This window comes from Tympanuchus pallidicinctus, unplaced genomic scaffold (assembly GCF_026119805.1).
Source record: "Tympanuchus pallidicinctus isolate F22 unplaced genomic scaffold, pur_lepc_1.0 scaffold20, whole genome shotgun sequence".
Lineage (NCBI taxonomy): Eukaryota > Metazoa > Chordata > Aves > Galliformes > Phasianidae > Tympanuchus > Tympanuchus pallidicinctus.
In genome coordinates, this window is record NW_026294722.1 from 9,604,961 (window position 1) to 9,627,587 (window position 22,627).

Sequence of the window (22,627 nt, forward strand, 5' to 3'; positions counted from 1 at the left end):
ACTCCTACAAAATACTAGGGCTTTACAACACATTTTGTTAGCACACAGCACAATGGATGTCATTTCTACGACAAAATGATGATAAAAGCCAAGGCTCTGATCTTGTCTGTCCTTAAACCTGTTGCAAATGAACCCAGCTTTCACTTCTCAGCATGGATTTTGATGCTGTGTCCCAGAAGATTACTGGAATGAATGAACAGCTACAGGAGTCCTTTGGCTACTTTGCTCAGCTAAGACTTAAGTTTTATGCAAGCAAATTAAAGCCAGATCATCAAAATTCAACTAGCTTTGAAGACTGCTAAAGCATCATAAGGAACTGATGACAGTAGTCACAGATGAAAATTAATCAAGATATTTAATACAGTGCAATCCATAGTAGTTTCTTAATTAAAATAATTGTGTGCACGTATCTGAATGGGTTATCAATTATCACAAAAAGCAATAAACATTGTAGTGCTATGTAGAAAAATGTACAACTGAAATTTAAACCTTCCCTACTTCCAAGATAGCATTTGTCAATTGCAGATCATGATCACCAATTAAAATGGGAACAGAGACTACGTTGTTGCAGTGACAGACACAAGGCTGGCCACACATCAGTCAAGGGATATAAATATAACTTGCAAAGAACTAAAAACCTAAAGTATTCCTGCACCTAAACACAATAAGAAGCCGATGGTGGCTTTACCACTTTTCCTTTTTTTTTTTTAAATGCCTTACAAGACTTCTAAACACACTTAAACTGACTTAAAATTACAGAGTGCTTTTCAGCTCATTTCAATTCAATACGCCCAAACGTTTGAAGATGAAGATCCAGCAGTGGCATTAGCACAGTCCAAAAGCTGAATGTTTAATTTTGCAAATACCTTTTTTACAGAAATTCAACCGTACAAACTGCAGGCAATTCCCTCTGCTCCCCTCTCTTTCCTTTGTGCAGACCACGCTATGCAGAAAACAGCAACGCAGTTCCCACTGCTTCAGGTTAAAATTAAAGACATTTTACTTATGCTTTCTCCTCAACACAACATATTTGCATCCAGAACAGGTAATCAAAGTCTTTTTCCAGCCAATTACTGCTGTGGTTACATGTTTCCTGCCCAAGCTTCCAGCTCTTTCATGTCATCATCCTCTTCTTCCTCTTTCTTCTTGGCTGCAAAATATTAAAAGAAGATCAGTGAGTTACAAATGGGGATGTTGGCAGAACCCTGCAACCACTCCAGAAGAGCAGCCTCCATGCCATCAACCTAACCAGTAAGGGAGGCACCACATGCTAGTTGAGGGCGTGTGAAATGTTACACCAGGCCTTCTTCAGCTGAACCAAAGGTACCTTCACAAAGATTAGTCCATGGTGGATTTTCAGAAGACACCACTTAAAATGAGAAAATTCATAGGAAAACTGCAAACACGAATGAAAGCATGTGTACACCAGTGTATCTGCTGTTTGCCATAAGCACCACCTCTACAGCAGGACACCCTGAGCCTTCAGCTTCAGTCCCTCCCAGCAGGGCTCAGTTTCTCACAGCAGCTTGTCTCCAGTCTCACAAATAAATTCCTTACTGCATCAGTAAGTCCTCAAACTGCAACAACACACAGAGGGAACCAGGTTTTGGTATAGCTAAGTACAGAAGTGGGAGACTTCCAACTCTTGTGTCTGTTATGCTCTTTCAGGGCTGAGGAGCTAACAAGCCAGGTGCTGCATCCCCTCTTGCCATGATCACACTTGCAGACGTGAAGCAGCAGCCCTGCACACGTTGCCCTGCAGTTTGCTCCAGGGGAGCAAACAATTTTTGTTTGTTCTAGTACAGTTAAGTCCAATTTCTGGAATGAGGAGCATTAACAAAAAGCAAAACATTTCAACCCAGAATTGCTACAGCAACTGCTTTGGAAAAAAAAAAAAAAAAGGGGAAGGGGAAAAGTTCTTCCTCAGATAGTATTCTAGCTTCAGAATTGTCCTGTTTCTAAAAGGGAAAAAAAGAGTGAAATAATTCATGCTCCAAACAGCTTGTGTCATTTAATGACACATTCATGTAAAAGGGAACGGAGTTAGCTGTAAGTCAAACTCAAAACTTACTGCTTGTACAAGTTTGGAATTCCTTTTTCTAAATAAAGCTTATCCAGTCTCAGCTAAACAGAATCAGCTTTTGCCTGAATCCCTCCAGACATCAGTACAGCTGGCAGGCAACAAACACCCTTCTCATTTGGACTGATTACTTCAAAATCCAGGCAGCTCCTGAGAACTGGAAAGTCAGGAAAGCTCACGATCACTTTCCATCCAATGAATAAAAAGGAGGGAATGGAGTCAGCTGTACCACAGCAGGCACAAAGCATGCACCTGAGCTGTCAGGTAAAGCAGTGCCACCGAAGTCTGGTTAGTAATGACCCAAAGTACTTTCAATCCTAATACAGTGCAAAAGGTATCTTTAGTTTCAGGTTGGTACGTTTTAATGATAAGAAACTTCAAGAAAACAGCTACACGTTAAAAAGACAATGCCCAGATTTATCCAAAAACAATTTCTCCTGCTGTTGAACTGAATTTGGATTAAGGCACTGATTCAAGATACCTTCATGCAACTCGCTGCTCTCTCATCAACACTTGTCAGCCATTCTGCCTTGCGAAACAGAACTAGAAACCAATGCAATATCAGTTACATCTAAAAGAAAAACAGCACACAAGAAGAAAACTTCCCAACAAGCCACCTGAAGCAGAACCTTGTTGTTTGGCATCGTATGTTGCTTCCCAGGCCTTCAATTGTTCCAGAAGCCGCAAGATAATTACAGATATACTGACAAGCAGTTGGGAACATTCCCACCCTCAAGCTTTTTGGACCTCTTTTCCCTCCAAGAAAGCACACAAAAGAGAGCTGCAAAGTCTACGACCTCCTTGGAATACCTTATGACAAATTCAGCAAAACAGACAGCAAAACTTCACATCCTGTTAATGCATGTCAAAGGTATTCCAAATCAATTATATTTCATGAGGTATCACTTCTAGTTCACAGAAGCAATTAGTGCTGCTTGAAAAGCAGCTTTGAACTGTCTGTGTAAATGCTAACACTTCTTGGCCACTCTTCATGTTACATCATTATGCTGGTTTTTGCTGGATACAGGTGCTGTAAAACTGGCATGACTACAAGCCTGCTACTGCCTGGCTTGAGCACGTGCAAACCACAGACTAAGGAGAAAATAGTGGACCCCAAACAGGGGACTGAGGATAAACAGGTTAAGTCCTTCTAAGAGCCAGAAGAACAGGTATCAAATTTAAATAAAGCAGTACCAAGGAAGTATGGTTCAGTGTGGGTATCTAAAGCAAATTCCAAGAGCTAAGAAGCTCGCAACTCAACTGCCTTTCTTTTATACCCACAGGCTGCAGGTCAGGATGACTTCCCTGATGCATCAGCAGCAACCAGCAGGAGGTGCTGCTGGCTTCCTTCTTCCACATCTCCACTCTACCTTGAGCATCATTCCCACCAAAGTTAAACTGTAAGTGCTGCAACAGACAATAACTGTTCCTGTGATAGTTATTAGCTTTCACAGTTCTTATGAAAGGCAGGTTAGCTCCTTGGATAAGTGGCACTAGATGTAACTTGGAACTCACAAAGCCATTTCATGTGACATGTCTGTGCTGCCTGCAGCTAGAATTCTCTAATTGGGGGAACTGGAAATTAATGGAGGGTGCACTGTGAGAACCCCAAATGTTTCTGATCCACACTTACCTGGCTTTGATGGTATTGATATTGAGGGCACATTTGGTAGTGGTACTGTTTCAGGACCACTTATTTCCAGCAAGTTTTTGTCTAATTCTTCTTGTTCTAGTTCCTCTAGTTCTGCCATGAGTTCATCCTAGTTTTATAAAGGGAGAAGAAAAAATCAGAACAAACTTTTAGATCATATTTACTATCAAGCAGATTCAGCCAGCCATATTATTGCAGAATAGCCTAAGTGCAAAGGATCAGCACAAACTGAGGAGATAAAGAACCTGAATCTTCATGTGAATTCCCATATTCCTCTCTTGGAGGAGACAGCAAAGATATATAAGTCCAAATATTATCTGATCCATCCAGTCCATCCTCAGCATAAAGTCAGGTTCACAGCTGCTGTATGCACTGGCAGAAATAGCAAGGAGAGATCTACAATCCTGCTGCTATTCCTAGAAACACGAAACACGTAGATCTTAAAAAAAGGTTTCATTTAAACAGAGGAAAAATTCAAAGTGTACCTCATCAAATTCTTCCCCAAATCCTACTGGCTTCGAGATGGCTGTTGAGATCTCATCTGCCAGCTCTTGCTGCTCCGCAATGTCCTGCATTAATTCATCTACTTTATCGATATCCCTATAAAAAAAGAAAAGAGGAGGTCAATCAGGCACTTCCCCAAGCAGAGCTTAAGACTGTATTTTTTTTTTTCTGTAATAATGCCACACTACAGTGACATTTTACAAGGTTATTTCTGAAAAAAATACTTTGCATGCACATCTAAGCTTTATCCCTCTACACCTCAATCCCTGGTCTCAATAAAGTTATGCATAATTTCTTGTTTCACTTCCCAAAAGCTTAGCTCACAGCAGTTACACACAGAGAGCTCCTCTGGAAAGGTTCTGGTTTGTATTTTTGATATTAATAATCATTTGCTCTGTTCCCTGTTCCAGCATTATTACATTACGCCTACAATATTTGCTTTTGGAAGAAGTACAGCATTCCCATAATGCTTTCATTATTGCTACATACACAAACCCCACAGCAAAGAAAGAAGTTTAACCCTTGCTTTGAGGCTGGAAACTTGCTGTTTGCAGGCAGATCCATAGGTAGCATGCCCTCCTATCTGCTTTACACCCAACTGGTGGCAAACTTCTGCTGGGCAAAGGCTGCGCGCGTGCTACGAGTGGCTTCATGTTGTGTGAAACAATGCCAGATTGAGAAAGCATTCATCCTTCATATCTTGGCAATTACCCACATATACCTCATGTTTTATTTGTATTTAAGTTATAGACTTTTAAAAAGAAGATTTTACTACACTGGCTCTATTACTTGTTATAAAATACATGGTATTTAGCATATCAAACAAATGTCAAAGTAAGGGTCTTACAGAAGGAGACAGAGAGGAAGAACTTACATGTTGTCATGAGCAGCTTTCATAGCCTTAGCAGCAAAGCCCATATTCTTAAGCACTTCAGTGTTGGTGTTGGCATTCTCCAGGGCTTCCCTCTGAAATTCAATTGTGGACAACGTGCCATCTATCTGGGCAAGCTGCTTCTCATACCTCTTCTTACGCTTCAGGGCCTGAAGAGCAGCTGAGCAAAGGAAAGAAAAGTAGGATTTGTGAGATTTGTGATGCAGCCAGCCACTGTTCTGTACCAAACGCCACTCAGTACACAGCAACATTCAGCACACTGTATTGTTTGTTTGTCTTATGGTTGCCTACTTGCTTAAAGGTGGCCAAGTAAGCACTGACCATCTGCAGCTGCCAGAAGGATGTAGGTTAAGATGAGAATGAAGGACTGGCAGCTGAGCCAGCTGTAACAAGCCACAGCACAGAGACCTGGCTGCTGCAAACAGCACGCTTCAATACACATGCCGATGCACTCAGCAACATCTTTGTTCCTCCCTGTACATCCCAGTATGGTGCAGTGAGCGTCACTTGAGGTTCTGGTGCTGCTGTGCAGCTGCTGGCAGTAGAAACTCAGTCATGCAGGAAGTGAGACAAAGCTCTTTGTTCTGCTGCTGGATGCTGTGATGTATACGTATGTAAACAAACACTGTGCACGTTTCATGTTACTCTTGCTACAAGATGCTGCCCGCACTGCAGCCTGGTGCAAGCTCCCTTCTGAAACATAATGCAGGCAAGCTGGATTTACCAGTAATTCTGCCTTTAAGTAGGTAAAGGTTCAGTAGGAGCAGCACTGTGGGCAAAGCGTTACCAAGCATGGAGCACCACTGTCTGATGAGCAACAACCAAGTGCAACATCAAGTGAAGCATACCACTCCAACTTCCTCCACAACACTTCTGCTTCTGACACAAACAGACTTCTTGCCCATTGTGTGATGGGCTTGGCCACATAATATGTCCATCTTGTTTAAATGCTCAACTTACAGGCATGGAATCACAGAGTACCCCAAGCTGGATGGGACCCACAAGGGTCACTAAGTCCAACTTCCAGCCCCACACAGCAGCGCCCCAACCCAAACCCTACGGCTGAGGTTGGTGTCCCAGCACTCCCTGAGCTCCAGACCAGTGCCATGCACAAGGAGCAGTGGCAACACAAGCTTCATATCTTCACAGTGCCCTTCCAAATCCCTCCCTGTCCTTGTTGTGATTCCCTAGCAGATTTTGGAAGGCTGGGGAAGCAAGGAGGAAGAAATCCTGCCAGCAGACAACTCCCCTGTATCCTCTTTTAAAGCAACAACAGCTGTGACATGGTGAGCATATCACTGCAACAAGCAGCAAAATACCTCAGCTCTTGAAAGAGGATTAAGTCTGTAGGCAAAGCTGGCAGACACCTCGTGTGTTGTCAGATGCCATCTTGAGAAGCCCTCAAGATAACATCCCAGCAGCGTGAAGAGGAACGCATCCCTTCAGTCCTCTAAGCAGCCATGATTAATTTCTAATTCCTCCAATGTACTGGAATAGCAATACTGAACAGAGAGCCACTTTGTGCAGCTAAGGCTGAAGTTGCCAAGCACCCTGCGAGGCCCAAGGGCTGATTTAGCAGATGTGACCAGAAGGACAAACAAAGGTCCCCCCAGCTTCTCCAGCACAAGCCCAATGCCAAACCTAAGGCACTTCAGTGCCCCCCACCCCAATGAGGTAAACCCCCCTCTATTCTGGGGCCAACTTCACAGCCCCAGCAGCTTTCATTTGGCACAAGCAGGAACAGGACTGAATTTTCATGTCGCACAAAGGCCAGCATTCTCTCTTCAGAATTAGACACAACACAGATATCATGTGGAACATTCCAGTTTGATGCCAAGCACAGAGTGAAGAGCAGTCACTAATTTCTGGTACATTTGGTCGGGTCAGCTTAGCCCTCATTGTTTAATTAAGGATAGGTAAAGTTATCTTACAAAGAAAAAGCTGTCAGTATCATTTATATTTCAGCTGCCTGAAGGGAGCACAGACCAGCAAGAGATGCAGGATATGCACAGTGCTTCTGTGCCTGGGCACGTAGGGATGGATATCCAGTGCAGAGCAATGAGCATCAAAGTAAAACATGGACTTCTGCAGTGAAGAAAAGCTTTCAGAACAGACTGATGTTTCCTGCAACTAAAAAGCACCAAGGAACAGACAACAAAGTACTTAATGGCTCAATTGAGACAATCACAGTTTCCTGCAATCTATTGCCATCTGTCCCCTTGCTTTATTATCTCAATGTAAAGTTTGTATCTGAAGCAAGAAGATCTTATTAAGCTGATTATTATTATTATTATTATTATTTTTTAGATCACATTTGTTTTCAAACTTGTCACAGTTCATTTGGTTCCCAACTCCCTCCTAGGGCTGATTTCTCCACTCTCAGGTTTCAGGAAGAACACATCACCCCCAGCACAGAGTTCTGAAGCAAATTCCAGAGCAAGGGCACCCCTGGGGCCAGCAGGAGAGCTGTACAGCCTTACAAAACAGCCCATGCATGGAGGAGAGCCTCCAAACTCTACTGGAAACACACCAGGAACAGCCTTTGCCATTGCAAACAGTGGGCTGCAAACGTACATGCTGCTGTCACACTTCACAGGGCAGTGGTACCTGACGGGTCCCCTCTGCTCTCCTATTTAAGATTTGATTGAAAACAGACAGTGGTTCTGCTGCCTTTACCTTGCAAAGCAGTCTTTACCATCTGCATAAATACCCACTGAATTCCACCATACTGCCCAAGTTACACATTTTTATTACATTTTCAATAAAGTCAGAGCAATGAAAGCTTATTCTGAAAGAAGCTGCATTAAATCTTTTCTATCCACGAAATCAATTTCCAGAACTTGAAATAAATCTGAAGGAGAGGCAGCTGGCCACTGATGCATCTTCCAATATTGCAGTATTTCACACGTAAGCAAGGAATGGGTGTACCTCTGAAGTCCGAGTGTAATACAGCCCATCTCTGCTCTTCCTGAGGACAGCTGTTGTGTTTAGCAGTCATGGAACAGGAGGCACCTTTAATTACACCTTTACTACTTCAGGTAGCAGTGACATCAGCAGGCGCTGTAATTTCACACCCATAATGGCCATGGAACTGCTCCTGCAGGACCCACCACCATTGATTCTGCTCTGAGCGTTGCCCCAGGCAGGCTCACTGCACTCCCACCCTCAGCCTGCCGCCAGACAGCCTGGCAGCACATTTTACTGGCAGGAGCTGACCTGGATTTTCCATGCGTGCCAACTTCCTTACCTTAGAATAAAACAAAACAAACAAAAAAGCTGTGCAAGGTTACAGGATCACTGGAGCAGCACCTCGCAGCAGCTTCTGTGAAGTGCCCGATATATTCAGAAAGAAATATGGACTGGGAGTCATTTCCTCACTTCATGTGCTGTGTATTTCTTAGGAGAACACATGCCTTTGCACTGAGTAAGGGTTAGCACTGGGTATTTCTTCTCCTAAAAACAACAAGGCTTTGGGCACGTAAACTTGTTCTTGAATTATTCCTCTTTGTATAGAAAAAACAGCAGTACTTCTTCAAATCACTGCTGCTCTAGAAGGGGAGAGATTTTGCTTGTCTTTTAATTCTCTTTAAATCTCTCACAGGTTGTACTTGAAGAGACAGCAACTGCTGACCCACAACCAACAGCTCACCCTCTCCACCTGCTAAATAGATGAGCTGAGCTGATGAGAGAAGCAAAGCCAGTTATAGACTTTGAATTCACTATTAAAAAAACCAGAAGATCAATGCTTAAGATAATCTTCACTTAATGAATCAAAGCAAACCCCACCATAGCAAAAATATTCGATCATCACATGAAAGGTAGCTGTGGATGGGACTTCAGACCCAACCTGCACCGAGGAGGATCAAAGTGATCAGAGAGCAAACTGCTATCCAGCCAGACTGGCTGCTTCCATTACTTCAATCTAGAAACATGTCCAAAAGTAAGTTTAATATTACAGCCTTCTTATAAACTCAGACTTCTTGATATATTTAAAGGCATTTCTCCCTTCATTTTCACAGCCCTAGAATATTAGTTTGTGTACAGCTGATGAGGAGCCGGCGTCACGGCGTTCAGCCACTTCTCCCCCTGAGTAATGAATGCTCTCAAGTGAGAAGGGGAAATGCCCATGTTCCAGCTGCATCACCCAGACTTATTGCCTGACAAAACACCACAGTCTGCCAAACAGTTTCACTTTCTTCTCTGAAACTGCAGAGAGTCTGGAAGAACTTTATGCAATTGTTAAAGACATTTCAACCTGGACATGAAGAACTGTTAACAGAGCTGTCATCAGTCTAAAACCTGCCCCAAAATATAGATGTATGCAGCACGTCAGTACGAGAAAACGCTCACAGTGATCAGAAGGTAGCAGGAGAATAAAGATACAATTTTTGCCACACGGTACTGCATTCAGTGAGAAACATCTGACTGAACATGTCAATGATTTCATCACACACCACCAACCTGCTGCAAATTAGTACTGCCAGTTCATGCACTGGGCAAGCAGTTAAAGGGATATTTATGCCCTCAGCAATCTTATTCAACTAATGCTTTTAAGTAGCAAGAGTAGAAAAGCACAGACTGATATATAGAAAAAACAATGAACTCGAGACACTTTTCCACCTACGTGCAACCACAGGCTGTGGTAGCAGAAACAAGTCTGTGTTTGGGGAAGGCAGGCAGACTGGTTCCTCCAGCAGGGGGAAAGCATTTGGGAGCTGTGCTGAAATTAAGCCTCGCTTTCACAGAGGCAGCTGTGAGCCCAGGAACTCCTCTCACACGTGCACATGAAATGCCTGCTCACTGCCCAACGCTGGGTCACCATCCCACACGTTGCACTGCACACCTGACCGGGAACAAGAGATACATCATTAATTTTGCTGCTTCTGAAAATGTGATTCCATCTTCCTGGCACCTGCCTCAGCAGAAAACATAATCACCACCCTTGCTGTCCTTGAAACTGGATAAACTCGAGGCTCTGCTAAGCATAAGAAGCAATTTGTTCCTTGCTTGCCATAGCTTTGCAGCTGTTGAGAACGAGCAGACACTGCCTGCAGTATCCCCAGAGAACTCCAAGAAGCTACCTTCAAGCAAAACCCCCAGTGCTAAGACAGAAAGGCAGGTAGAAATCCAATAGAGACAGGTCCTGCCACAGCCTTACACAGTTCTTCCCTACCTCCAAGTTTAACCTTGAATAAATACACCCATGCTGGAGTTTGCTCCCCAGAAAGCTACTGCCTAGCTGAATGCTCTCGATGGTTCAAACCTAACCCAGCAGCAAGGCACCAGCTGCACCTGGACTCTTCAAACCTGCTGCATGTACCCAGGGAGGGCTCAGACCAACCGGGGCTGACAGAAGCCGCCAGCTCAGAATCCTCTGTGTAGGTACCAGAGGTCAGATCTTTCCTGGACATTTCCAAAACCTTTTGGGGTATTTCCAGAACCACTGCTCCAGATGTTACAGCTGGAATGCATCCTCACCTTGCACACTTCTGCCTGGGAATTCTGTCTTGGTGCTTTCCTGACCTTCACAGGGCTTGCCCAGCACACCAGTAAGATTTCTCTACAAGAGGAGAAACATGAAGGCTTTGGGCAATGCTGCCAAGCAGACCTTGCACAAGGGATTGCCAAGGAAGAAACAAGCATGCCCAGTGAGGCAGTACGCATGGCTAACTGGCTGCCCATTCGTTCCTGAGCTGCCCCCTTAGCCGAGGTGACTGCACAGCCCCAAGTGTCAGAGGCCCAAGAAGATAGCCAGGATTTTAAGCTTTGTGGTGTGACAGTGGATGGGAGAAGGAAGCAGTGAAGCGTGGCTCAATATAAATCCATGCCGCCTCCATGGCTAACAGAGGGCAAAGCATGATTGCTTTTCCTCTCAGGGCCACCCCCTGAGACCTGTGATGTCTAGAGGATAAACCCAGGCCTAAAGTTACTTTATGCTGGAAGTCTGCAGCCATTATCACATCCAGTCCCTGGTGATGGGGTAAACATCTCCCACAGCATTCACAGAGCTGCCAGCAGCCTCCATCCCTCTCTTTGCAGGAGCATTTTACCCAAGCTCAGCCTTTTCTCTCCACTCATTCTTCTGTGCCTGTCTGCTAAGCATTAACAGAGCTCCCAAACCCTCTCCTCAAAAGGCAGGCAGCTTTTTTCAGTTTTTTCCAGCTCAGAGATTAAGTGCCTGCTTAAAACTACTTTCATAAAGTATCTAAATCCAGGCAGAGAATGAAAAGTTTCCATCCTCTCTGTATTTAAAACAACAAGATTACAACCTCCTTCTGAAGAAAGTATTGCAAGAACATTCAGTCCATTCTGCTGGAGATTAAACCAAACGATAAGGACCTCTGGTTTACAAATCTACAACTAAGCAAGGGGGGGAAAAAAACAACAAAGGAAAAAGCACCTGTGTGTGACAGCAATGCATGCTCTGAGCTGTGTGACTCCCACACAGCGCAGCCACCAGCACTGCTCACAGCCCTCTGCCACCAGCACACACCTGGCTGCATGGTGGCACTGCTGTCCCCACGTCCCAGCAGCCCCACCACACTTCCTTATTGCCTGTGAGTCACCAGTGTTGAAAGTGCATTTCCAAGGTCAGAACCCATGACTGCAGTGTCATATGTTCCTGAGACAGTGCCTAACACGCTCAGGTTTGGCATTACAGAGTGAAATATACCACACTCTGGAGCCCAGACCCGGCAGCAACTCACCTCCTCCTCTGCAGCAACTCACCTCCTCCTCTGCAGCAAACAGAACGTGGCTCCCCTGCCCCTTGAATGCTAAGACAACACTGCTCTGATCAACAATCCACATGAAGATAAGCTCCAGGACAGTTATGTCTTCTTTCCCCCTAATGCCTCCGGAGTAAGTTATTCTCCCCCACTCCTTCAACCTGCCCCAGAAATGCTGCTGTTAATAACCTGCATCTTTTTCACATCCTGATTTGATATTTATACACACTTGAAGAGATTATTCAAAGTTCAACAAACATTGAAAGTTTTTGGATGAAATAAAGCACACTTCCTGAAGGGTCCTTTGGGATTCTCACGGCCTACCAACATCTTTGTGGCTTTTCTTCTTCATTCTGCACCTGCTGAAGGATGCTTTGTTAGAGGGAATTCCAGAGATAAACCCATCCTCTTCCTCTGAATCCTTCTGCCAAAAAATGCATCAGGGAGAGGTGCAGCTTTACCTTTTCCAGCTCTTCAGGGTGATGAAGCACTGCAGCAGGCTGTCCAGAGAGGCTGGGGAGTCTCTGTCTATGGAGATATTCAAGCCCCAGCCAGACACCAACCTGTGAGACCTATTGTAGGGAACTGCTTTAGCATGGATTGGACTCAATGCTCTCTTGAGGTCCCTTCCAACCCATGTGGTTCTGTTACTCTGTGAACAGAAGCTGCTCTTAAGCATCTCAGAACCTTCTTAACATCTAGGAATGATCTTTTCTGACAGAAAAAAAATCATCTCTGTGTTTAAGCAATATTTCTGCAAATGAACTCAGGAGATGCTGTCCCCAAGCAGCCCACTTAGAGACCTGCTCTTCCTGGGGAATGAAGCACATTACCAACAGGGCAATCTCATTCATTTCCCAGCTTTGTGCAGTTATTATTACAGTGCTGCCAGATTTTACTGAGTCCATCTTAATATCTGGCGTTCCTGTTAGCATCTCATCTGGTGAAGTTATGCTGTTTTGAAATGTGAAAACTTTCTTTTTTTCCCCCCATGAGAAATCAGATTCCAACGCTAATATGGCTGAAAGAGGAAAAAGTTAAAAACCACAAGCCTTTGGAAACCCAAAAGTATAAAGCAAATAAGCTGAACCATACTTTCTACAATGCCTCAGCCTGTAAACACTTAACTGGCAGTGCTGCAGTACACCTCTGGAGGCCAGAACTTAATTACATTCTGAAGACAAAGCAGCGATCAGCTCCAGAAGGCAGGGTTAGCAACACAGATCATTACTGCAGCCCTCCCAAGTCACGGAGTCACAGAACAGACTGAGTTGCAGGGACCTTTAAGCACACCCTGTCCGCCTGGTGAGGATGCCCAAAGCCCCATCCAACCTGGCCCTGGGCACCTCCATGGATGGGGCACCTCCAGCATCACAGAACTGTCTGTGTGGGATGGGTGCACTCAATCCCACTGTCAATTGGAGCTCTGGGCCCAGGATCCTTGAAGGACACCACTTGTCACTGATCTCCATGCAGACATGAAGCCACCGACCGCCACTCTCTGGCTACAGCCAGTTCCTTATCATCTAACAGTGCACCCACCAAATCCAGGTATTTCCAACTTGGAGAGGAGGATGTTGTGTGGGACTGTGTCAAAGGCCTTACTGAAATCCAAACAGGTGACATCAGCGGCAATTCCCTCATCCACTGACACAGTTATGCCATCATAAAAAGCAATAAGATTGGTCAGGCAGAACCTGCTCTTGCTGCAGCCATGTACTCCATATACACACAGCTTCCAGGAGGCTCTGCTCCACGATCCTCCCCAGCACAGAGCTGAGGCTGACAGGTCACTAAGTTCCCTGGGTCAAACTTTCTACCCTTCTTAAAAATGGGTGCAACACCATTCACTTCACCTGACTGCCAGGACTTTTCAAATATCAAGAGTGGCTTTGGCTGCATCAGCCAATTCCCTCATGACTCCGGGATGCATCTCCTCAGAACCCATAGGCTTACGGATGTTCAGGTTCCTCAGGCAGTCACAAACCCAATCTTCACTTACGGTGGGAGAGGCACTGCTCCCTCAGCTCCTACCTTCCAAGCCACCCAGCTGAGGGCTGTGGGCAGTGCAGTCTCTAGTGAAGACGAGGTAAAAAAAAAGTGAAGTACCTCAGCCTTCTCCTTGTCCATTGTTAGTAGCTGCCTGTATTGCTCACTGGAGGCAGGAGGGCACATCCTCCTGGACTTTCGTGTTCTGACTGTACCTACAGAAGCCTTTCTCACACTTCTTTGCACCCTTGCTAAATCCAGTTCCAGCTGGACCCTGGCCTTCTAGACCCCATCCCTACACAACCCAGCAGCATCCCCACACTTCTCCAGGTTATCTGTTCCTACTTCCACTGCCTGTTGATTTTTGTCTCGCTCTCCAGTTCAACCAGCAGGTCCCAGTTCAGCCATGCCAGTCTCTTGCCTTCCTTTCCTGACTTCCTTCACCTGAGGATGGAGAGCTCTTGTGCTTCCCTAAAAATCTGCCAGCTCCCTCATCCTTGAGGACAGATTCCCAGGGGATTTTCATGACTAAATCCCTCAAGAGTTGGAAGTTGGTTTTCCTAAACTATATGCCAGCAGTTTTTCCACATGTATAATGAAGAATTTCCTTCTTACCTAAATCTCCCCTCCCTTAGTTCACAGCCATTTCTCCTTGTCCAATCCCTATACCCCTTGATAAAGGACCCTCTCCACCTTTCCTACATGGCCCCTTTAGGTACTGGATGGCCACTTAAAGGCCTCCTCAGAGCTCTTCTTCCAATCCATGGCAATGGGTCACTGCAGCAGCACAGACTGGTGCAAAAACTCAGCATGTAGGCAGCAGCAGCTGTGAAATTGGGTTCTGAGTTCAGCCCTTGTTTGCTGCACACAAGGATAAATACCTAAGTTCCAGCGTGAGGAACTCTGCTTATTTGGACAACCCCAATTCAATATGCCACAGCTGACTGCCAACAACTGAGAGTTAAAAGGCAAAGCAACAACTGTCAGAATAATTAGGCCACAGTTATATAAGCCCTATAAAATGAGTACTGGAAAGGCTTCATTTATATGATGATCATGTAGGAAGCCACAGCAGGCTCCTCACAACTGGATTTCCAAGTACAAGGGTGTTATGGGCAGAACCGTCGTTGCCTCTGTCCCAGCCAGGCACAGAGCTTCACCAATGGTCACCTCCACCTGCCTGCTGCATTTCCCAGTGGGAGGCTAATGTGGGTGTTTCACTTCCCAATAGCAAGGTCACAGTGCCCCAGGTTCCTCAGATGGGATGCAGCCACATCGCTGTGAGCAGCTCAGCACTCCTGAGTCAAGCCTTCACCTATCTGTAAAGCCATGCTCTGCCAGGACAGTCTGCAACAGCACTGCCTCCTCACCTGCTGTGTGCCTCACAGGGCAGCTCTCCTGCGTGGGGCACCACTCATTTCTACAGGACAGGCAGCACAGTGCACAAGCCCTACAAAAGCTCATTGGGGCTGAAACTCTTCTCATTCAGGTCTACCATGAATGGCAAGGAGAACTACAGAACAACCTAAGCAAGCAAAAACCCTTGTCCCAACCAGCACTGGGGCTACAGACTTCTAATGTGAGGCTGCCGCTCCCTTCTGTATTTTAAGTTAACATCCTGCTCACCAATGAAGCACAGCCACTTTACTATTATTTTAGGACTGAAAGGACTGTAATTTCTCTAGAAGAAGCAGTGATCCATTTTGCTTGCAAGGTCCTGCTAAAGTCGAGAACATCACAGTGCCCTGTATGCTGGGAAGCATCGTAGACAGGACCATGTGTCTTCCTGTAGAGGACTGCTGTAGTCACATCAGAGCAAGTTCCACATCCTGCAATCACAGAATGGCCAGGGTTGGAAGGGACCTCAAGGATCTTGAAGCTCCAACTCCCTGCCACACGCAGGGCCACCAACCTCCCCATTTAATACCAGACCAGGCTGCCCAGGGCCCCATCCAACCTGGCCTTGAACACCTCCAGGGATGGACGGGGCATCCACAGTCAAATGCAAAACCCAGTTGGCATTCCAGCAGCAGGGAGATTCCCCTGACCAGCAAGTGCTGCTGGAGGGGAACCAGCTGGAGAGGGGCACGCAGGTGGCTGAAGGACTGGGAGGGCTTCGCAAGGAGACCGGAGGGAAACAAGCATGAAGCTCGGGAACACAGCTCTGAATGCATTCTGCCAGCCAGAAACAAGCAGGCAGTCAGCTGAACAGTCTGAGGAACTAAAGGAGGTTTAAACCAAATCAGCACTTTGCATGAGCTGCAAATTGCAGTTGTAAACTGCACTGGGAGCCCTTACACAGGCTTTAGCTGAGGTTTCATCAGGTGCTAGAGTCCAGCACCTAATGCAATGGGATAGAAAAAGCAATTAAAACAAGCTGGGTGGCTGCAGACATACCAGGTGCTCTCTCTGACAGAGCATGAAGCAGAAAAGGAACACAGGACGGATGTATTGCAGCCAAACACGGTTAGCAAAACGCACCTGGCAGAACTACAGGCTTTTTGCTTACATTTGTGTGCAACTTGTTAAAGTTTTTTAGAAAGAGTAATTAGCACCATTTTCCAGAGCCAGGCGTTTTAGCACTCAACTCATTAATCTCAGAGCAAGACAAAGGACTCTGCCTTGCACTTGGCTTCCATCAGTGCTCACCTTGGCACTGGGGCTGCAGGCAAGCACCTGGAAGGGGAGGATGCATTTTAATGCAGCCTGTGACTGAATGCAGGGGCACAGCAGGCTGCAGTGTGACAAGGGCTGGATAGGGTTTGCTACAGGGCTGCTGCTACCTTTATGTCAGCATCTTGGGATTTCTGAAAACAAAACCAGGTTTGCAGTCAGGTCCTTACAGACAGGATCATGAGGCTCTGCAGCCTCCGCCCACACCTAGGTCTGAGGGCACAGCTTTCTTTTCCTTGAATTCCAGACAACCACAGTAACTCAAACCACTTAAACACCTACACAAAGTCCTCCATGCCATCATGCAGCCACGCTTCCATTTTTTAATTCAAAACCAGCTGGCCCCTCACTGGGAGACCCAGACTGCAGCACAGTGCCTGCTGGCCACCAGCAGGCAGCACCACCCCCTCCTGCCGGCCTCAGCTCCAGCACTGCTGCAGACAAGAGCAGAAAACTGGTTTTATTTCTCTTTTAAGGGTTAGCTTTCGCCTGAAGCAGCACCCAACCCAACCCACGCAGTGCCCAACTTATGCCAACATCAGCACAAAGGAGCCCCGGCCCTCTGGGGCAGCCTTTGGGGACAGCGCATGGAGGAGGGTGGCAAAGAGTTTGTGTTCCTGCTAACCACTCACCTGGCAGCACCAAGACCTGCCCAAAGACAGAGGTGGGCAGAAAACCTGGACTTCTGGCTTCAGCTTACACCCAGCTTGTGTATTTGCTTTCCTATTTCTGGTGTGGGATGGGAAACAGGAGTGTCCTCTTTCCAGGAAAAGCCTGAATTACACAGCAGGAATTTAACTGAGCTCTTGAATCCGTTTTGCACTCAGTCACCAGTGCCAAAAAAAACAAAAAAAATCCCAACAAAACAGCAATTTGTTCTTTTACTGTGATGGAAATAAACTTTCATCTTAGAGTAAAAGAAAACAACAGAAATCAGAGCAGATAGGAAATCCATCAGGCATCCATCTCCTGCATGTCAACCTGGTATTTGCTTTCTGCTCATCCCACTGTTTCTGATAGGCAGGAACATAACAGCACTGAGTTACTCTGCACCCAAGTGGGTTGAGCACAGGATTCCCATCCTGCTGGAACGTTCACACTGAAACGTAACTAGAAGAGACAATGAACAGATTCTGAAGTGTTACACTAAAGAGATCAGAGACCCAGACCTAAGCCATTGCTTTCACTTATAGGTGCTGTTTCCCTGGCAGCCTGGTTTTGTGAGCTCGCCCTGTAGGTGCCAGCCACAAGGAAAGGAGTAAAACGGGAAAAGCAGTGATTAAGATAACCCTGAGATATCCTGAAACCAAACACGGAGTGCCAGAACTTCACATCCCTCACACAGAGTCAGCAGTTTGCTTTGTTCTGGGAAGTCAGAGTGCCTGACCCGACCACTGTGCTCACAGCTGCACTTCCTGTGTTCACGCAGGACTTACTTCCAGCACAGATTTACATCTCGTAAGAGACCCAAACCAAGCCATGCTACTACTGGTGATTCAGTTCACTGCATGAATTAGGTCCTTCACTCATAAGCAACAGCAAAAGTACTGAAAAGTATGTGAAGAAAATAAGGTAAACACCCAAACTCACACAGTTTCCAAAAGAACAGATTGACTGTTTACAGGAGATAAAGCACAAGCATAGCCCAGTCCTTCCCAAACAGCTCAGCATTCACTAGCACCATCCCCCTGGCCCACAGAGATGAGATGAGCACACTGCAGCTGTAAGCTCTGCTCTCCACAGCTTGCTGCTGAAAGGCTGAGCTGCCCAGCGCTGCCTTCTCCACTCCCAGGAGCTGCTGGGTACTGTGGCCTAATGACAATTAGAGTGAAGGCAAAAAGTGCTGCCTGTTAAAACACCAATCCTGAAGCCCTTACGGACTGCTCAGCAAGCGCTGAGCTGCCATAAGTACACAGCCAGATAAAAACAGTCCAATACAAAGTGAAAGCCCACCGTGCCAAGGGACAGGGCACACTCAGGGTGCTCACACCAGTTAGTTACTCACTTGAACTTCAGAATTTCCTAAGCAGCTGTCTGGCTGCGCAGCCTGTGTATCATAAATGCAGATGACAAAAAGAACATGCAGAAGTTCATAAGCTGTTAAAACCCACACGTGCTTGGTGCATGGACAACAACCAGAAGTAAGAGAACATATGAAGTTCCAGAACTGCAATTTCTAAAAGTTGAACCAATGGATTAATTAATAAGTTAGCTTTCAAGTGGTTTTGCTTAGTATACTTCAACTATATCAGAACATCTCAATTAAAAAGACAGATTTCACACCCCAAAAAAAACAGTTGTGTTTTTTTGTTTTTTGTTTTTTTTTAAAATTTTCCCCCTCATTTATAACTTTGTTGTTAAACAACCAAATGACAATGTCTGTCAGGAAGGGATAAGCCTACATAACTATATAAAAAAATAAACACAGCACCATAACATGTGCTATTCTGTTGATGGACAACACCCTGCTGCTCCAGCAGATACCAGCTGCCCTTCCCAGCAGCCCAAGCATAAAGTTGCCCAGAAAACCTCTTAAAAAAAAAAAATAAAATAAAATAAAACGGATTTTACTTTCCACCAGACCACCACCCCCAGCCCTTCTCAATTTCATAGCTCCTTAATTACTCATCAGGATCCTGTTCCACTCGAGACCTCGATTCACCTGACCCAAAATCCTGCACTCAATGGGCAGCTTGTCTTCCCATGCCTCCAGCACAAAACAGGGCACGAGCAGAGCCGTGGGGACAGATAACCTACAGTGCTACAGGGTGAGGACCTCAGCAAGCGACGAGACATAGAGAAAATACGAGTTACATGGGATCACTGAAAGAGGATACAGAAAATGTAGATGACTACAAAGGATGCGTGTTTTAGTTCTTTCCAGCTCACTACCAAACTAACACCACAAGAAACTCTGTCTTATTACATCCGTTGCAATACATTACAATTGGATGGAGGAACTGGCAGTGGAGTTCACAGAACTCCTCAGAAGGACCAACCCTGGGAGCAGAGGGGCCAGATACAGCCCTGCTCCACTGTGCCACCACCGAGAAGCCCTGGAGCTGCAGAGAAGGCTCAACCGCCGGCCGAACAACAGGAAGGAGCTCCAGGAAGAACCTGTTAGGTGGCCCGGCTGGAGGTTCGGCCACGCACTGACCCAGCCCTGCTGCATCACATCGCTGTTGCCTTCCGTCCTCCTGCTCTGACACCGCCCAGAAGGGCAACGCCAACACCGCAACCCCAACCAGCCTCCCGCAACGCGGTGCGTTCACCACGGCCGTGCAACAGGCGAGTAGTGGCGCGGGCAAACATACGGACTCACAGAACAGAACTATTAAGGCTAGAAAATGATCACCGAGCCAAACGCCTCCCAACCCACCGACCCTCACTGCCAAATCCCCACGGTTCTCAACACCTCCGCGGACGGTGGCTGCCCCACCCCGGGCAGCCGCGTCACCACATCGCTGCTCCTTCCGATAAGTTCTCCCTCCCACCCAGCACGGCCGTCCTGCGGCTCCGCCCGGAGCCCCGCACCCCGCCCTCACCGCGCTTGTTCTTGGTGCCGTGTTTGCGTGCCGCCGCCAGCTCCTGTTCGATCTTCTTCTCCAGGAACTCCTGCTTCTTGCTCAGCATCTCCTCCGTATCCCGCAGCCGCTGGATGGCCTCCTGAGGAGACGGGCCCTTTCCCGCGCCCTTCCCGCCGGCGCCGGCCCCAAACAGCTTCCCCAGGAGCCCCGACATGGCTGCGCCTTGCCGGGCCGCGCTACGAGGCGATGGCGGCTGCGGAGCGCTTGCGGCGCTTCCCTCGCTTCGTTCCCGTCGCTGCGTGCCCCTCGGGCGGCCCGGCCCTCTGTCCGCCCGCCGGTCTGAAGAGCCCCACGACGCCCGGACCGCTCCGCTGCCACCGGCCGCTCGCTCCGGCCCGCACCCCGCCCCGGCTCTCCGCCCCACCGCGGCCGACCCCGTGACGCATACACCTCCCAGCGTACCCCGCGGCTTAGCGTCGCTCCGCCAAGCGGCGGCCGCGCGAAAAGCATGCTGGGAAATGTAGTGCGGGGCGCGGAGCACGGCGGGAAAGGCGGGGAGCAGCGGGCGGCCGGGCGGAACCCGGAAGTGGCGTCATATAGCGAGTGACGTTGGCGCGCGGTGACGTCAGCGGATGGGCGGTCGCCATGGCGACCTAGAAGGAGCAGGAGGTGGGGCGGGCGGAGGCCGCGGGCGGCTGCCCCGTTCTGGAGAGATGGAGCCGGGCGTAACCGCGGCTGAGGCAGCCTTGGAAACACAGAAAAGAGCCATAGAGTCGGGCACTTTAAGACCCCGTGGTGCAACCCCCCCTCCTCAACAGAGACGCCCACAGCTCCATCAGTGCTCAGAACCCCCCATTCTGACCTTGGGTGTCTGCAGGCATGGGGCACCACCACCCCTCTGGGCAGCCTGTGCCAGTGCCTCACTGCACTCCTAGAAACTTCCCTACATCCAATATCTCCTTTTTAGTTTTAAGCCATTTCCACTTCTCCCATCATGACAGACCATGCTCAAGAGCCTGTTCCCTTCTTTCTTACAGCCCCTTTAGACACTGACAGGCCACTCTCAGCTCTCCCTGGAGTCTTCTCTAAGCTGCACAGCCCCAGCTCTCTCAGCCTGTGCTCATATGGTTGGTGTTCCATTCCTCAGATCATTTTTGTGCCCATCTCCCTGCTTTGCACCCCCGCAGGTTTAGGGGCCGGATGACACAGCTAACTGCCATGCAGTGAGCACAGCACTGCCTCCTGCACAGTCTGCAGGACAGGAGCAGTTCAATGAGAAAATCCATCTGCAGAAGTTCACCAACAATGCCTTCTAGCAGATCCTGCTTCACTCTAGCTTGTTAGCTTTGTCATGACAAACACGGAAGAAAGACAAAGAAATATAGAGAAGAAAAATCCAAGGTTTACAGAAATCACTCCCAGGGTAGAAAGTCCCTCAGAGGGAGATATCAGAATGTCAGAGTGCAGACACAGCCTTCTACCCATCTTTATGACTCTAAGATCTGCTGCCAGAGGTGAATGCTGAGTACCAGAGACATTTGTTCTGATCCAGCATGAGCTCCAGATCTTCCAGAGCAGGCAGCCAGCCTGCCTGGAAACCTCCAGAAAATGCTAAGAGGCTTCTGGCAACAGATTTGTGCCCCCAGCAGAGCCAGCCCTGTGGAGAAGTATCCGGCTGTCGGTGCTCAGAGCACACAGGCGTACAGCCCAGCAGCTCTGCTCCTCCTCAGCACATGCTGCAGAAGCAGAGATGCAGTTCCTGGGTGAAATTCTTCCAGTTTGGCCCACAGGAAATAGAACAGCATGTGCACATCCTAACTGACCAAAGCTTCAGTGAAGCTCATAAAGATGGACGGAACAGCAAGAAACAGAGTTTCCAGAGCTCCTGGCATGCCGTGAGGAGCCTCCTTCCAGGCACAGCTGTTTTGCACACACAGAACAGATCTGCACATCACTCTCAATGTCTCAACGACAGCATCTACTTTTTCCTGATTCAGTTCTCTTTCCCACAAGATTTTTCTATGTCAAAATTGAATCTTTTTTTTTCTTCTTGATGTTCTTTTAAATAACTGCTTCTTTATTTTTTTCTGCTTTTCAAACAAAGGGCAGGGCCCAGAAAGGAACGGCCATTCCACCAGACTGCCCTCCAAGCTGGAGGAGAGCTGCACCACACGTTGTCGTCTCAAAATAGACCTGAGTGCAGCATTGCAGCCAGCACCCGGAGCCACATAATGACACCGTACACTGTGGGTAAAGAGAGCAGCAAAATAGGAACAGCATATTTAGCAATCTGTTTCCTCTCCTGCAAGAACTGTATTTAAAACATTATGGGCAAATAACCTCTGCCCTTTTCAACAGAAGAAAGATGTCCCAGATGCACAGAAGCACTTGCCCTAGCTCCCAGTCATGCCCACTCAGAGCAGGATCCTCAGGGCCTTGTTGAGCTTTGAGTACAACCCAGTACTGACACCCCACTGCCTCTCCACAACCTTTTTCCAGTGTCTGACCACCCTCTTGGATGAAATCCCTCTACGCTGAGTCAGAATTTCCAGCACATCTCTGTAGCTTCCTGCCCTGCTGCTG

General features: G+C 47.3%; 1 protein-coding gene across 1 annotated transcript; it reads right to left on the bottom strand.

Annotated features, from left to right (window-relative positions):
• Window positions 1-336: 336 nt before the first annotated feature.
• CHMP4B (charged multivesicular body protein 4B) lies at window positions 337-20,452 on the bottom strand. The gene is made up of 5 exons (XM_052684159.1): window positions 20,063-20,452; window positions 5,110-5,287; window positions 4,217-4,331; window positions 3,714-3,840; window positions 337-1,150 (listed from the first exon to the last, which is right to left on the bottom strand). Exons 1-5 carry the CDS (start codon window positions 20,256-20,258, stop codon window positions 1,083-1,085), a joined length of 684 nt encoding a protein of 227 aa, XP_052540119.1. The 5' UTR covers window positions 20,259-20,452; the 3' UTR covers window positions 337-1,082.
• Between the last annotated feature and the right edge of the window lie 2,175 nt (window positions 20,453-22,627).

Coding starts and splice junctions, on each gene's coding strand:
- CHMP4B (XM_052684159.1), bottom strand. CDS start 20,258: ATGTCGGGGCTCCTGGGGAAGCTGTTTGGGGCCGGCGCCGGCGGGAAG. Junction 4,332..5,109: donor AAAGCTGCTCATGACAACAT/GTAAGTTCTTCC, acceptor CTTTTTTTATAG/GGATATCGATAAAGTAGATG. Junction 3,841..4,216: donor TTGGGGAAGAATTTGATGAG/GTACACTTTGAA, acceptor TTATAAAACTAG/GATGAACTCATGGCAGAACT.